This window comes from Berghia stephanieae, chromosome 3, assembly GCF_034508935.2.
Source record: "Berghia stephanieae isolate SIO BIC M18660-M18661 chromosome 3, UCSD_Bste_1.3, whole genome shotgun sequence".
NCBI classification, from domain to species: Eukaryota; Metazoa; Mollusca; class Gastropoda; order Nudibranchia; family Aeolidiidae; genus Berghia; species Berghia stephanieae.
In genome coordinates this window covers 93,671,261-93,686,550 of record NC_088362.1, presented here as the reverse complement: position 1 = coordinate 93,686,550, position 15,290 = coordinate 93,671,261, and the positions used below count along the sequence as shown (strand labels likewise).

Genomic DNA, 15,290 nt, shown 5'->3' with positions numbered 1-15,290 from the left:
CGGGAAACTGACATTATAAAAGTTTGACAAAAAGGCCCTATTGAAAATCAGCGTAATAATAGAATTGAATATAAGCTTCAACAAATGCCTGCCTCTGTTACTCTTTGCAAGTTATACTCTGTCTTAGTCAACTCCCAGTTGTCATGATTAACCAAACATTTTTTTTAAATGGGAAAAATCAAATACATTTTTCAAACAAAAGGCATCAAATTTTGATTACAACAAACAATTTATTACATATTTCTTCCATTCAGATGGTCTTGAAATCAAAACATAAAAGCAATCATGTCTCAGTGACACCTTAATTGAAAATAATGAGATGAAACAACAATCATATGAAGATGACACCAAATGGTTGTGAAGATGGACAATGAAGATGAGAAAAAATTCAGCACTATAGTACAAGAGTAAAAAATAGGTGAAGAATTATAGCGTGACTATTCTTGAACTTGTTGAATCAATGTGATGTTGTCCCCCTTCAAAAGAATTCGGCCTGCAAAATAAAAATCAGAAAACAAGAATAGATCTCATTTACATAAACAGACATTTCCCGATCTGCAAGAAAAATAGAAAAGATTTAAATACAAAATAAAAAACAATGGCAGCACTATAGTTAAATCTCAGTAGAATCAGTTTTATTTCCATCCAGCAGGAATTGGGTAGCTGGGTCTGATGGGTCATACAAGAAAAATGCTTGGCAATAAAAAAGTGTAATTCCCAAAGAGCACCAATTGTTACTTTAGATCACGATGGAAATCAAAATAGGGAATAATAATGTGATGTCAAAATACTGGTTCCAAGAAAGTGTGAAAACAGACCTTCGGAGGACTTGATATTGCCTTGTGCAACTGATCTTCTGGCTTCAGAGTGATGGCAACTTATTTTCTAGCCTTAATAAATGCTGGCCGTCAATAAAGATCATCCAGCCTCACTCTTTTACGCCCAGTAATCCTAAGAATCTGCCCTATACATCCTGCTAAAAGATAATAGTTATGCCACCTTATCATTCAGTATGTAAACTATCAGTAATGATAATGGCAATTTGTCAAAAAGGAGGAAAATGTATCGACCCATTGGTAAACCTCAAACAAAATCATAACATAAAATATCATAGTTTGGTATATCATATTACTACTTCTAGTGTGTATCTATTCTTAATAGTAGAGATATAACTTACTATACTTTATGTTAACTTTTAATGAATTGTCCTTTCCTTAAAACGATTTTTTTTAAAAAATACCTTCTATTCGAGAGATTTAAAATTAATTTTTGATCAAAACACCTGACATTATTTGTTTTACTTGTTTTATCTTTGTTACTGTAGCCCAGTGGTTACGGATCCTATAAATAATACTCAAGTATCTTTAATAAATTAAATTGTTAAATATTGTAAATAAAAAAAAAAGGTAAAAAGAGTAAACTAAGTTGAGTACATCTTATCATTGTAACAGATTAACATTACCTCTCTATAACCAGATGAAGCTTATAAAGTTAACATGAAAATTGATAGAAGAATGATTGAAAGAGATATATGGATAAGGGAAAGAGAGAAACAGAAAGAGAAAGAGGGACAAAGAAAGAGAGGAAGAGAGAGAGAGAGAAGAGAAGAGAAGAGAGAGAGAGAGAGAGAGAGAGAGAGAGAGAGAGAGAGAGAGAGAGAGAGAGAGAGAGAGAGAGAGAGAGAGAGAGGTTTTTTTTTTTCTAATTAGGGGGTAGTTATAAAAATTTTCTCTTTAAACGGACCTATAACTTTTTGACCTACTTACAAATAAAATTTAGACCTATTTACCCCTGTCCCACCCCCTTCCTTTTCGACCATCAATTGTCTCAAGTTTGACATCTGGCGCCAATTTGTCTAGACTGATGCCATAACAATCATAAAATTCATGCAACTGAGCACAGATGTCAAAATATGACACAAGAGATGATGGTGATTTTTTCACGGATCCACCACTTGACCCAAGCTTTTATCAGAGGAAAATGTTTGACTTGGCAAAATCAGAGGAAAATTTCTGAGCAAATCCCAAAATCCAGGAATTCTGCAGATCCGCTGAATATTATCATCACTTGTTGGTCCTCCGGCGGACTGGTTACACTTCCAATCAGCTAAAACTCGAAGAGAAGAATGTGTGAGATCACAACTTCTGCTTCTCATTAACTCCAAATACAGTGCAACCTCTGGACCCCTGAATAATGACAACCCCTGGACAGCGACATTGACTTCTGGTCCTAATATTTTTGCTATACATCATTAGCAATAAAGACCCCAACATAGCGCATATATTTTAGTTTTTAAAAACCTGCTTAGTTATCTCGAAACAGCGTTAATTGACTGTTGACATCAATGCTTGATACAAAAAATCTAGCCAAATAGGCAAAAATCATTTCCAACCAGTGCCATCTCATACTTTTCATAATTGAGGTTGGACTATGGGAGATGGGCATCAGAGGATAATGAACCTGAGACTATAGAAGGTGGCCACCAATGGGGAATGAACCTGAGACTACGAGAGGTAGACACCAGTGGAGAGTGAAGCCGGTAATATAGGAGTTGGACACCAATGGATAGTGAAGCTACTCCTATTGCAAATCGCTTCTATTTTTATCCGTCGTTCCAGTTTTATTAATCCTCTTCAATAAAATAAGATTGAGACGATGAATAATTCTAAATATCATTCCTTGGTGCAAAATACTATTTCATATGATTTATGATGACAAATCTCTACAAGCATGATGCTTTGCTATTGTTTTAATCCCTTTAAAAACCTCTTGCTTACCCTCACTAAAAAATCATTACCTCCCCTGAATATCTGGATGCAAATGTCAAATTCATGAAAAAATATCTAATTACAATGATATACAGTTTAAATTATTCTATCTTACCATATTCTATAAGACAAGATGAAAACTGAATCAAAATATACGATTCAACTCACAAAAACTATAAAGCGTGCTATAAATAATACAATACTGTATGCAAATATCCGAGATATTTAAAAACATAGATAACCCTACTACAGAATATGTGAAAGCTAATGCAAAAATAAGGGCTGCCTCACATGGAATATAGGTGGTGGTTTTAGGAAGTAGTAGGTGTAGTTGTGACAGTGGTAGAAGGAAATTTATTAACATTCTAATTTTTCCAACTAATGTTCATTTTTTCAGACCAGGGAGCTGTTCTACCAACCAAAATCTTTTCTTACCTAGGCTTTAAAAAAACCCAACTAAAACCCGACTTTCCAACTTTGGTGGATACCACTTAACAGGAAAAATACACATTTTGACATGGTTGGAATGTGTCTTAACACAGGCACTGGTCCGCACTTCACATCATTACTGTCACAAGTCGCACCATGCCCACTTTTTTCCACCATCTTGAAGATCTCAAAAGATTTTGGTAGTAAATTTTGATCTGGAGGGGGGAAAAATCTGAATTTGGCTCAATCTGACACATATCTATACCAGTTTACAAGAGGTAGGTAGTAGCATGTGTAGTTTATTTTGTATGTATAGCCAAAACTTAATCCAATCCTATTACTGACTCAATTACCCCAATAGTGGCCTCTATGTTTGTCTCCAGGACAATTTTTAAACATACATTTCACGATTCAAACCTGGGCATCAGAACCTCAGGCACAACAGAAGAAAATTTCAAAGCAATATGAAATCCATACCAAGTCTCTTCCTTCTCTGTGTCTTCATGTGAAATTCCTCTGCATCATCAAGAACCAAATTCATGTACTCATCAAAACCCTGCAATTAAAAAACACAAATGGTAACAATATCGTCTAAATTCATAATCATTAGAACCATGGACAGTCTCGTCACTGCACAGACATGCAGTTCATGCAGAAAATTTGTATTTTTCAAAATAAGGTAGGTTTGAATGTGATCACCATATATGGTATAAATATCAGACTAGCCATTCACGTCCGACTTATATAATTTATTTTGCTTAAATCCCATGAAATTTTACCTTGTTCTATTTTCTCAGAAAAATACTCATTTCATCAGTCAGAGAAAAAAAGTTTAAAACAAAAACACAACATGCTATGTCACACTAATAAAGGGAAGGATGGCCGGAATCTCCTTTGAAAATATCTACAATTAGACTGCCCTGTTACCAATTCTTGAATATGCCATACATATTAGCATCATCTTCCTTCCCAACGGTACATATGCATAAAAAAAAAAACAACAAAAAACTTAAGCTTTCATATAGCCTTAATTTTTTTTTGCTTTATTTTTTTTTTTCTTCTCATGGTTTTCTTTTCTTTACAAAGCATGCTGCAGTTTATTAATGAAACCTTGTGGTTATTTGGTAATGCAGTTTATATATGAGTATGAGAATCTTTAATAAATCGTAAAATATTCTTTACCAAGTTGATTACCTTAGTGATTATAATATAATATTATCCATCTATAACAGTGGCAACTAATATCATAACATGAAGATAGAAGTATTGCTTTTTTTCTTCACTCGATGCTAGTCTTGATACCAAAATCATAATATTCCATAAAAACTCATTTTGGGGTTGTTTATTTTTTAAAAAAGCAACTGAGAGAGAGAGAGAGAGAGAGAGAGAGAGAGAGAGAGAGAGAGAGAGAGAGAGAGAGAGAGAGAGAGAGAGAGAGAGAGAACTGTGCTAAATCTAGAATAGTTGATGAATTGATTTTTCTTTTTTAATTAGAAGTAGAAGTAGAAGGAAGTTGTAATTATTGTTTTTAAAATGAGCCTATTGTTTGACAACTGTACTATCATGCTATAGCTACGTAGAAAAAATAACAAACAAACAAAAAAATTAGCCCCATCCCTTTCCCTTTCGACCATCAACTCCTCAAAGACCACCATTGGTCTTGTGTCACTTTTGAAACTTTCAGTGCCCGTATATCTGGCCTGACGTCATAAAAATGGGAGTGTCACCAAAATTCATGCAACTGAGTACTGGTGTCAAAATATGACAAAAGACATAATGTAGACATGTAAATGAGCTGTACAAAAATTGAATGAAAATCATCGACAAACCTGACATGATTTTTAAAATAAATGAGTGCAGAATAAGAAAGGAAAGAGATAAGAGATAATGTATTACTATTACACTTTATATGTGCCTTGTAAAGTAGAAGAAATGCCAAATAAGCAAGTCATTTAAATGAATGACTTTAAAAAGGTACCGTAATTCCAGCTATAATATTTGTATAGGCTTAGGCTCTCCAGACAATTAAGTACAAGTACAAGCACTCCTAAAATCACACCATAAACTTATGTCCATACTTTAAACCTAACTTAACAGCAATTATTTTTCCAACAGCAACCATTTTAATTCATTACTCACATCTTTCTCGACGCTCAACAGTTCAGAACTTCAAGCCACAAACCCTGCCATATATTGTGCGTGAGAGCATATTTAAACTTTTAATAAAAGTATGTATCAAAGTTAAAGGTCATTAACTATGAGACAGATTAAAATGAAATAAATTTTCAGGGTTATTCAGAGTCGACTCTGAACAGTTATTCAGAGTTTAGTATCATTTTGGGTTCTCGTGAGATGAGTAATTTTCTATTGATACCAGTTTAAAGGCTTGTTACTTTGGCAATTTTAGTGCCAAATTCTTAAAACTAGGCACTTTACCAAAAAATTACTGAATACAAAAATATGACGAATATCTCTAATGCCGACCGTAAATTCTAGTTATTAACATACATACATGTAGTGTAAAATGACACGAAATAAATGAACCGTAATTTTACTGGTTTAAAAAAAAAAAATAACGGTAAATCTACTATTTTATTATGCAACACAGCAACATGGAGTTCTATAGATCGTTAATAAATTAACTTTTGAAACAGTTGTTTTTCCAATGATCAAAACAAAATAAAAATAGCAAGGTCTAGTGTCATCATGTTAAATAACAATTAAATTTATCTGACCGTTTCAAAAATGCTAGCCAAAGAGTGTGATCACGAATTTTGAAATGGAATGTATTTTGCCAGACACATATTTTTGTCAGATCATATTTCCGAACATGGGTCCAAGACGAACAAATGTGACCTTTAAATAAAGTAAAACCACCCATTGACAAAGGTGTTAAGCAAAATGTTTTGTGTTGTGGGATATAGCAATGATAAAAGTACTGTACTTGTACTCTACTAACTAGTAGCTAAAAAAATGTAATGATTAAAAACAAATATTTTATAATTATAAGCACAAATTGAAGGAGAAAAAAAAATTGTGTGTGCTGTCCAGCTGATAATTTTCAGCCTCCTACTATGGCACGATAATGTGATTAAAAACAAGAGAAAAAAAAAAAAAACAGCTTTCCCAGCAAAGTGGGGATATCGAAGTTCCCTAGCAAAAATTGGTGTGATCTCTAACTCTAGCCAAGATCGACGATTTTGCCCATGGAGACCAAAATAATATTATGTGGTCTCCCTAGCCCCTACATAAAGCCAAATTAAAAACATTATCATTGAGATTCAACTCTGGATAACTCATTTACTGTCACTCAATTCTTGATGATTCCATTACAGTTATTGTGACTCGACTCTGAATAACCGAGTATTGCAATTGCGACTCGACTCTGAACAGTTGAACAGTTATTCAAAGTCGATTGGATAACTGTAGACGTGATTCAGAGTCGACTCTGGAAAAACTGCAGCCTTCTTTTTTCTATTTTTTCCAATGGGACTTTTGCCCTTCATTGCTAGGAATTTGTGGAAAGACTTACGAAAACTAATTTGTGTGGTAATTAATTAATTACCACTGTTTTCTTATAATCAGTACCCAACCAGTTTGTTTACAACATGAAGCAAATGAGATGTTTTAGTTCTAGTACTAGTAGCAATCGTATAACTTTTGATTTGAAGAAAGTGTCCAGGTAACATATTTCTGGCATTCGCATTTTATTGTTCCATAATTTTCCTTTCCACCATGTAAATGTGGTCAATTTTGGCTTAGACTAAACAGTAAAATTTATCGCTCAGGGACTCAGTTAAAGTTGGCTACCTTTGGGATCATGACATGTTGGAAAGCGAAAAAATAATTTCATGAAGGTTGTGTAAAGATACACTGGGATATGTTCAGATACAACAATTCTAAAAAGCATCACTTAACCTTACCAATATATCTACTGTATAAATGACCCATGGGCTGTGCTTGGCACCCTGGATCATTCCCAATAATTATGTTACGTTCAATTGACTACGTTTCACGGATTCATGCTTTCTTTCCTTTTTTAAATATTTGAATTTGACAAATTGACTGAGAATCTACAGGTCTTATAATGATTTTTCACAGATCTTCCACATAGTGGCCTGAGCACTTATAATAGGAAAATGTTTGACTGCAAAAACAGCTGAAAATTTTTGAGAGTATACCAAAATCCCACCGAAGATTATCGTCACTGACATCAATATGAATATGAGTGATGTTTTTAGGGTTTTTTTCGCGTATCTAGCAACCCAGACGGCATTACTGACCTATGCTTTCCGGCTTATGTAGCAACTACAGAGTTAAATTAACATTTTACTGCAGTCCCAACAATGTCGATATATATGTCCTCAACTGTAGTTTCTGGCTGTCAAACTGAACTTGGGAAAATTTTTGTATGAATTGAAAGCATTATCGACAAGGGTGGCAGGGCTTTAAGTTTAAATTCAATCAGCCATCTACATGACAATACAATTTATCATAATTAATATTCTTTATATGGCACTGCGATAAAATTCCCAACATCTTCCCAAAACACATTCCACCATTAATTCGGAAGCTTGAAAATAAAACCCCACAAATCAATGATAATACCAAACTTACAACAATGCACCCTTCAATGCGAAGATTAACTTGTTCATAGAGCCACACTTGAATTCTGGACCGCTGAAAAAAAAAGAAGCAATTTGAGTTAAACAAATTTACATCGTATAGACATATCAGACTGAAGAAAAATATCCAGCATTGAGACTCAAAGAAAGAGAAAGATAATTTTTTAAATAAAGTACAAGTACAAGCACTCCTAAAATCACACCATAACCTTATGTCCATACTTTAAACCTTACTTAACAGCAATATTTTTCCAGCAGCAACCATTTTAATTCATTACTCACATCTTTCTCGATGCACAACAGTTCAGAACTTCGAGCCACAAACCCTGCAACCCATATATTGTGCGTGAGAGCATATTTAAACATATCAGACTGAGGAAAAATATCTAGCATTGAGACTCAAAGAAAGAGAAAGACAATTATTTAAATAAAAGAGATAGATCGATGGATATAGCAGGCCTGTAAATGGTTGGTGAAAAAATTGTCGGAAGTTTTAACACGCGAAAATAGACACAACAGGACCAAAATATGGATTAATTAATAAACACAAAACAGATATGACACGTCAATTGACTAGACAAATCACGTCACTTTCCCCAACTTATTTATAATGAGGTCCTTATTTTATGGTACCAAAAAAAACAAACAATCCCAATTATTTGAGAGAGTACCCACATTTGTGGGCCCAGGTCTGAGTTAGTTGTAAAATGAAAGGAAGAGAACAATTCCTACCCTTTTGAAGGATGTGTATCTAGTGCTTGACATGGGAAGCTGCGTATCTTTGCTTCGGTTTGTTTGTATTAAATTTTAACACTGATTTTTTCATTTATTTGGATTAATTCTTATAGAAGAAGAAGAAGAAGAAGAAGAAGAAGAAGAAGAAGAAGAAGAAGAAGAAGAAGAAGAAGAAGAAGAAGAAGAAGAAGAAGAAGAAGAAGAAGAAGAAGAACAATTGGTGGTTGTAGTAGTAGTGGTAGTGATAATGATGATGTGGTGGTGGTGGTTGCAGTAGTAGTGGTAATGATGACGATGTGGTTGTGGTGGTTGTAGTAGTAGTGGTAGTGATGATGATGTGGTGGTGGTGGTTGCAGTAGTAGTGGTAGTGATGATGTGGTGGTGGTGGTTGTAGTATGTAGTGGTAATGATGATGTGGTGGTGGTGCTTGTAGTAGTAGTGGTAATGACGATGTAGTGGTGGTGGTCGTTGTAGTAGTAGTGGTAGTGATGATGATGTTGTGGTGGTTGTAGTAGTAGAGGTCGTGATGACGATTTGGTTGTAATAGTTGTAGTAGTAGTAGTAGTGATGATGATGTGGTGGTGGTTGTAGTAGTAGTGGTAGTGATTATGATGTGGTGGTGGTTGTAATATAGTGATGGTAGTTGTGGTAGTGATGATGATGTGGTGGTGGTGGTGGTTGTAGTAGTAGTGGTAGTGATGATGGTTGTAATACTTGTGGCAGTGATGATGATGTGGTGGTTGGAGGGGGGTATCCATGGAACAAATTGACCTCACCGGAATTTGACGGAAGTTGTCCGGAGCCCGGATTTTTTGCTCCAGACCGGAGTTTTTTCCGGTGAAACCAGAGTTTTGGCATCACTGCATCATGTACCTCCCTGCCCACTATGGGAGGTCAGGATCCCCACCCAGGATGGTGGTGCGGCGGTGGTTGTAGTAGTAGTGGTGGTAGGGATGATGGTGTGGTGGTGGTTGTAGTAGTAATAGTAGTAGGGATGATGGTGTGGTGGTGGTTGTAGTAGTAATAGTTGTAGGGATGATGTAGGGATGTGGTGGTGGTTGTATTAGTAGTGGTCTGAGGGATGATGAGGTGATGGTGGTTGTAGTAGTTGTAGAAGTAGTGGTGGTAGGGATGTTGATAGAGAGGTTGTAGTGAGTCTTTTTATTCATTAAAAAAAAAGAATTGAAAGAGGCGAAATTGTGATAGTGATGGGCGGAGATAAACCACCATTTAGGTGGAAGATTCTGAGCCCTGATTGATAAAAATCAAGCTGAAACCAGCCAGAGGTAGTAACCAGCCTGTCATTTAGTTTACAGCAATTGGATTTTATTTACTGAGTAAATTCTTGACTGCCCAGCCAATGTATATGAATATTTGGCCATTGCCAGTTGTCGGGTTGATTTTTAAAGGGTTAAAAATATGGGATACATTAAATGGTTAAAATTAAAATATGACAAGAGAAAAAACAAATCAATAATATTGACTACTTACATTCTGAAGATATCTGAAAATCAAGTTCTAATGATGAGTTAAGGGAAATAACCCGAATCAAGGTGATCTGTATACATTTCATGCAAATTCTCTGCTACGTCATGATAATTAATAAGGTGTTTGTTTTTCTTTTCACTATCCCAACCAACTCACACAACTTTTACAAAGAGTTCCCACACTATTCTTTTAAAAAAATTAAAGGTTTTTTAAAGGTTTTTCAAGGTTATTTTCATGGTTTTCAAGGTTGTGCATGGCAGTTAAATCAGTAAAGCTTACCGATAAAGTCCAAGGTATAGTCTGGGAGTTAAATTTGAGTCCCCATATTGCCTAATGCCTAATCCAAGTCATTGTCTATTGCCAACCATTCCACACACTTCATGATACCAAATTTTAAGTTTCACAGAAAAGACATTTAACACTAAAACACTAGGAACAAAAAAAATCCACCCAGAACAATCTCGATATCAATCAGTCAAGGATTTGCATCTCTCCTATATATCAGAAGTGATTCTTTGGATGTCACTTATATCCTTTGCCTTTTTTTACTTTTCCTCAGCACATTTGTCTTAGCAAGGAGAGTGAAGTCCATTAACTATTCTGCTAGCCCAGGTGCCTCTTAGTGGTCCTTTAAAAAAATGCAAGATTCGTTTCCAAAACCGTTCTTCTCTTTTTCAAATTATATATATTATGCTATAGACTACCTATAGGTATACATTCTCATGATTTTCAAATCCTGAATATCATCATCCATGTTCTTCATTATTTTTCAAAGCTTTCTTCACTTGTTCCTTTTCTTTCATCCTCTCTTCAAGTTCAAGATGTTTAATTAAAAGTCATTAAAGTATTTTGCTGAGGCCTCCAAACAAAATTGATGTGATCCTTTATCACTTATGACCCTCCTGGCATTTTTTTCTCTAAAAATAAATTTCCTGGTTTTCAAGGCCTTGAAAAACAAAATCTAAATTCCTGTTTTTTCCAGGTTGCGTGGGAAACCTGCTTACGAAATAACACTTTTTTGGTCACATATTTCAAGGATAAAATGCCTCCTTCTCACCAGAGAGAGCTTGAAAAAAATAATTAATAAATAAAAATTACACTTTAAAAATTGGAATCTGTTATCTGTTGTGAAGTTACATAGGTTTAGTAGTGAGCCAATTACAATTTTGTGATCCGGTTTGGGTGTTTTTTTAAACCAAAACTGCCATCTTGGATTTGTGTAGAAACATACAAGACATTGCTCTCGTACCACACATGTAAATGATATATATGAAAATAAAGCTTATTTTCTGACCTTTAAAATGTTACCCAACACTAATTGATACAGAATTACGGAAAACAATAAGTGGGCCAAGTCCATTGCAAAACCAAAACTTTCCCCGATTGCCATGAGATGCTGGTTTTGAGGCAGCAGGGAGATCACAGATTCTCTCTGTAAATTTGACTATTATTTTCAACAGAAAATTATCAAAAATTCTGGAACCGCTAGTCATCCAGAAATGAATTAGGTATCAAATTAAATGTTTGTTTATGTCTGTCCACCTGACTGAGATAAATTTAGATGTTTTAAGTTTGAAAATGTTATCAAACTGCCCATTTTGTTCCTTTTTTAAGCTGTTAATACTGTAGTTATATTCATTTATGTTTATTACTTCTTAAAACCCCTTCTCCTAGCATCACTTTGAGGCCTGTCTGGGGATAACCAAATTTCGTTATTCCCTGACAGATATTTGAAACTCCACTCTTTTAAACAATTATCCACATTCCAGAATATGGAATGTTTCCAAATGCACATAGAAATAAGGAAAATTAATAAAATATCTATAAAAACATAAAATCAACCATCATTAAATCAGTTGTTACTACATATATACACAATATGCGTCGACTTCGAAGTGGGTGTCATGGCCGAATGGTTTAGTCGTCTGCCCTGGAAGTGTTACCAGAATCGACGTTGCGGGTTCAAATCCTAGTTCCGCCACTTTTTTTTTTTTACATTCCGTCTTCTTTTTACAGAACGGTGCAAGGGATAAATGTCCCATCCATCCTCCCCCCACCTCTTTTTTTTTTAAACTCTCTCTCTCTCTCTCTTGTCAAATTGTCATATTCGTCCCCACTCCAATCTCAAAAAGTGACTAAAAAGGATAAATAATTAAAAAGCAAACAAACAGAAATATTCAAAGAGCGACCAAATGGTCAGATAGAGGAGAAAAAAACAAACAAGAATTTTTTTCAAAATAAAAACAATTTTTTGAAATTCATGCTCAGAAACGGAACAAACGGTCAAACAAAAAGGAGAAAAGAATAGACTCGCACAAAAAAAAAAAAAGAAGAGGTGCGGGGGAGGATGGATGAGACTTTTATCCCTTGCAACGTTCTGTAAAAAGAAGACGGAATTTAAAAAAAAAAAAAAAAAAAGTGGCGGAACCAGGATTCGAACACACAACGTCGATTCTGGTAAAACTTCCAGGGCAGACGACTAAACCATTCGGCCATGACACCCACTTCGAAGTCGACGCATATTGTGTATGTAGTAGTAGTAACAACTGATTAATGTTGGTTAATTTTATGTTTTTATAGATATTTTATTAACTTTCCTTATTTCTATGTGCATTCAGAAACATTCCATATTCTGGAATGTGGATAATTGTTTAAAAGAGCGGAGTTTCAAATATGTGTCTAGGGATAACGAATTTTCATTATCACAGAGTCACTTTGACTTGTGTTAAAAGCAAGCGGTGTTGGGGTGGTGGGGTTGTGTTAGTAGGCACTTAGATAACTCCAGTCCAGTGGCTGCCAATAGGCTCATTGTAAGGTGAAACTCGTTTTATGGAACTGTATTTTTTGGACCTTTGTTTTGGTTATCATCATTGTATTATTTGTTGTGTACCACTGACCACAAGGTGGCTAAAAAATTACAAATTTCTAATATTTTAACATTATCCAAAGCTAAATTATACCCTATTTTATCTACAATCAAAAGATATACTAAATTGGCATTGATTTTAAAATAAACAACACCAAAGGATAGAGTAAACTTTACTGAATTCCTCTCTGCTCACTCCTAAACTCAGTACTTAGGTAGTCGCATCGCCCGTGGCTGAGCCGCTGATCGAGCCCCGATATCGATGTTACGGCTCTGGAGTGAAAATTGTGTTTACCGGTGAACATAGTTTTACTTCCATTGCCGTGGAATCGCTTTCTGTGCACTAATTTCGTCACTTCCGGTCTCATTTTAAAGAGGAGAAGCCAGCGCATCAGGCGGCGTTTTCAGATTTTTAATCCGTTCATTCTTTGTTCAGATGCCAGCTGTTTGAAAATTTGGTAAGTTTTAACTTCATTTTAAATACATTTTTCATTATATTACCTATTTTTAATTAATGTTATATTATTCGCCAACCATTTTTCTCTATTTGTGTGAATTTTGGTGGTGATTGATGCTGGCGAAAGCGTCTTTTAGTGACTTTAAATACGATGCGTGTTCATGAAGTTGGCGACGGCCAACCAGGATTGCCTCTCGATGTATCCCCGAGTCTCCTGTGTACAGTGCAGTCTGTAAACTATCGACTGCGTTTGCTTTTGTGACTTGTATAAATAATTTCAAGCTAAATAATTGCTGTAAAAAGACTGAAAATAGTCCCATCCATAATTTTAGTTTTATTTTATGAATGAATGTTGAAACTGAAATGACTTTTTAACTGGGATGATACCGGACAACTAAAAATTATGTTCCACTGATATTATTTTTTATCTTTTATTTTTGTTTGTTCTGCAGGTTAAGTGTGTTGGTTTAATTTAATGTGGTTAATTTCAATACAAATAATACAGAATAGCATGATAGAGCCAATTCAAGTATATTTCATTCATTACTTTACTCTTTACCACAACAAAAATTATTATATAACTTTTAATTTTGTTGATTTAATCATAATCGAAGTACTTTTTTTGTTTTCAGAGTCAGACGTTCATTATGACACCACATTTTCATGTTTCATTTCCTGCCTTGTATTTTTAAATATGAAATTGAAATAACAATATGAATTTGATTGTCTGCCACCTCCAACTCCCGTCGTCTGCCGCCTCGAACTCCTGTCGTCTGTCTTGTATTTTTAAATATGAGATTGAAATAACAACATGAATTTGATTGTCTGCCTCCTCCAGCTCCAATAATCTGCCTTGTATTTTTAAATATGAAATTGACATAACAACATGAATTTGATTGTCTGCCACCTCCAACTCCAGTCGTCTGCCGCCTCGAACTCCAGTCGTCTGTCTTGTATTTTTAAATATGAGATTGAAATAACAACATGAATTTGATTGTCTGCCACCTCCAACTCCAGTCGTCTGCCGTCTCGAACTCCAGTCGTCTGTCTTGTATTTTTAAATATGAGATTGAAATAACAACATGAATTTGATTGTCTGCCACCTCCAGCTCCTATAATCTGCCTTGTATTTTTGAATATATGAAATTGTAATAACAACATGAATTTGATTGTCTGCCACCTCCAACTCCCGTCGTCTGCCTCCTCCAGCTCCAATAATCTGCCTTGTATTTTAAATATGAGATTGAAATAACAACATGAATTTGATTGTCTGCCACCTCCAGCTCCTATAATCTGCCTTGTATTTTTGAATATATGAAATTGTAATAACAACATGAATTTGATTGTCTGCCACCTCCAACTCCCGTCGTCTGCCGCCTCCAGCTCCAATAATCTGCCTTGTATTTCTAAATATGAGATTGAAATAACAACATGAATTTGATTGTCTGCCACCTCCAACTCCCGTCATCTGCCTCCTCCAGCTCCAATAATCCGCCTTGTATTTTTAAATATGAAATTGAAATAACAACATGAATTTGATTGTCTGCCACCTCCAACTCCAGTCGTCTGCCGCCTCTAACTCCAGTCGTCTGTCTTGTATTTTTTAATATGAGACTGAAATAACGACATGAATTTGATTGTCTGCCACCTCCAACTCCCGTCGACTGCCTCCTCCAGCTCCAATAATCTGCCTTGTATTTTAAATATGAAATTGAAGTAACAACATGAATTCGATCGTCAGTCTCCCCCAACTACTTCTGTATCATTGCTTGGACTTCGATGTATTTATTCAGTATCATTACCTGGATATTGCCTGTGTCTACATTCCATGCAGCCAACAACCCAGAGTGCCTAGATTTTGTTGTCTTCTGTCTTTTGCCACATATCAGCCATCTTATGGATTTAAGCGAGTCAGTACGTGA

General features: G+C 35.1%; 1 protein-coding gene and 1 long non-coding RNA gene across 2 annotated transcripts in view; both read right to left on the bottom strand.

The window, feature by feature from the left end:
* Positions 1-205: 205 nt before the first annotated feature.
* Positions 206-15,290, bottom strand: part of LOC144968866 (small nuclear ribonucleoprotein E-like) — a 16,657-nt gene continuing 1,572 nt past the window's right edge. Inside the window, exons 2-5 of the mRNA XM_078907660.1 lie at positions 10,049-10,075; positions 7,815-7,877; positions 3,675-3,753; positions 206-493 (exon numbers count right to left, since the gene is read on the bottom strand). Coding sequence (XP_078763786.1) covers positions 438-493; positions 3,675-3,753; positions 7,815-7,877; positions 10,049-10,075 — 225 coding nt within the window. The 3' untranslated portion in view covers positions 206-437. The remainder of the gene's footprint in view (positions 494-3,674; positions 3,754-7,814; positions 7,878-10,048; positions 10,076-15,290) is intronic.
* On the bottom strand, positions 14,152-14,712 carry LOC144968867 (uncharacterized). The gene is made up of 2 exons (XR_013644677.1): positions 14,646-14,712; positions 14,152-14,548 (listed from the first exon to the last, which is right to left on the bottom strand). It is a non-coding gene; the product is annotated as an uncharacterized LOC144968867 (long non-coding RNA).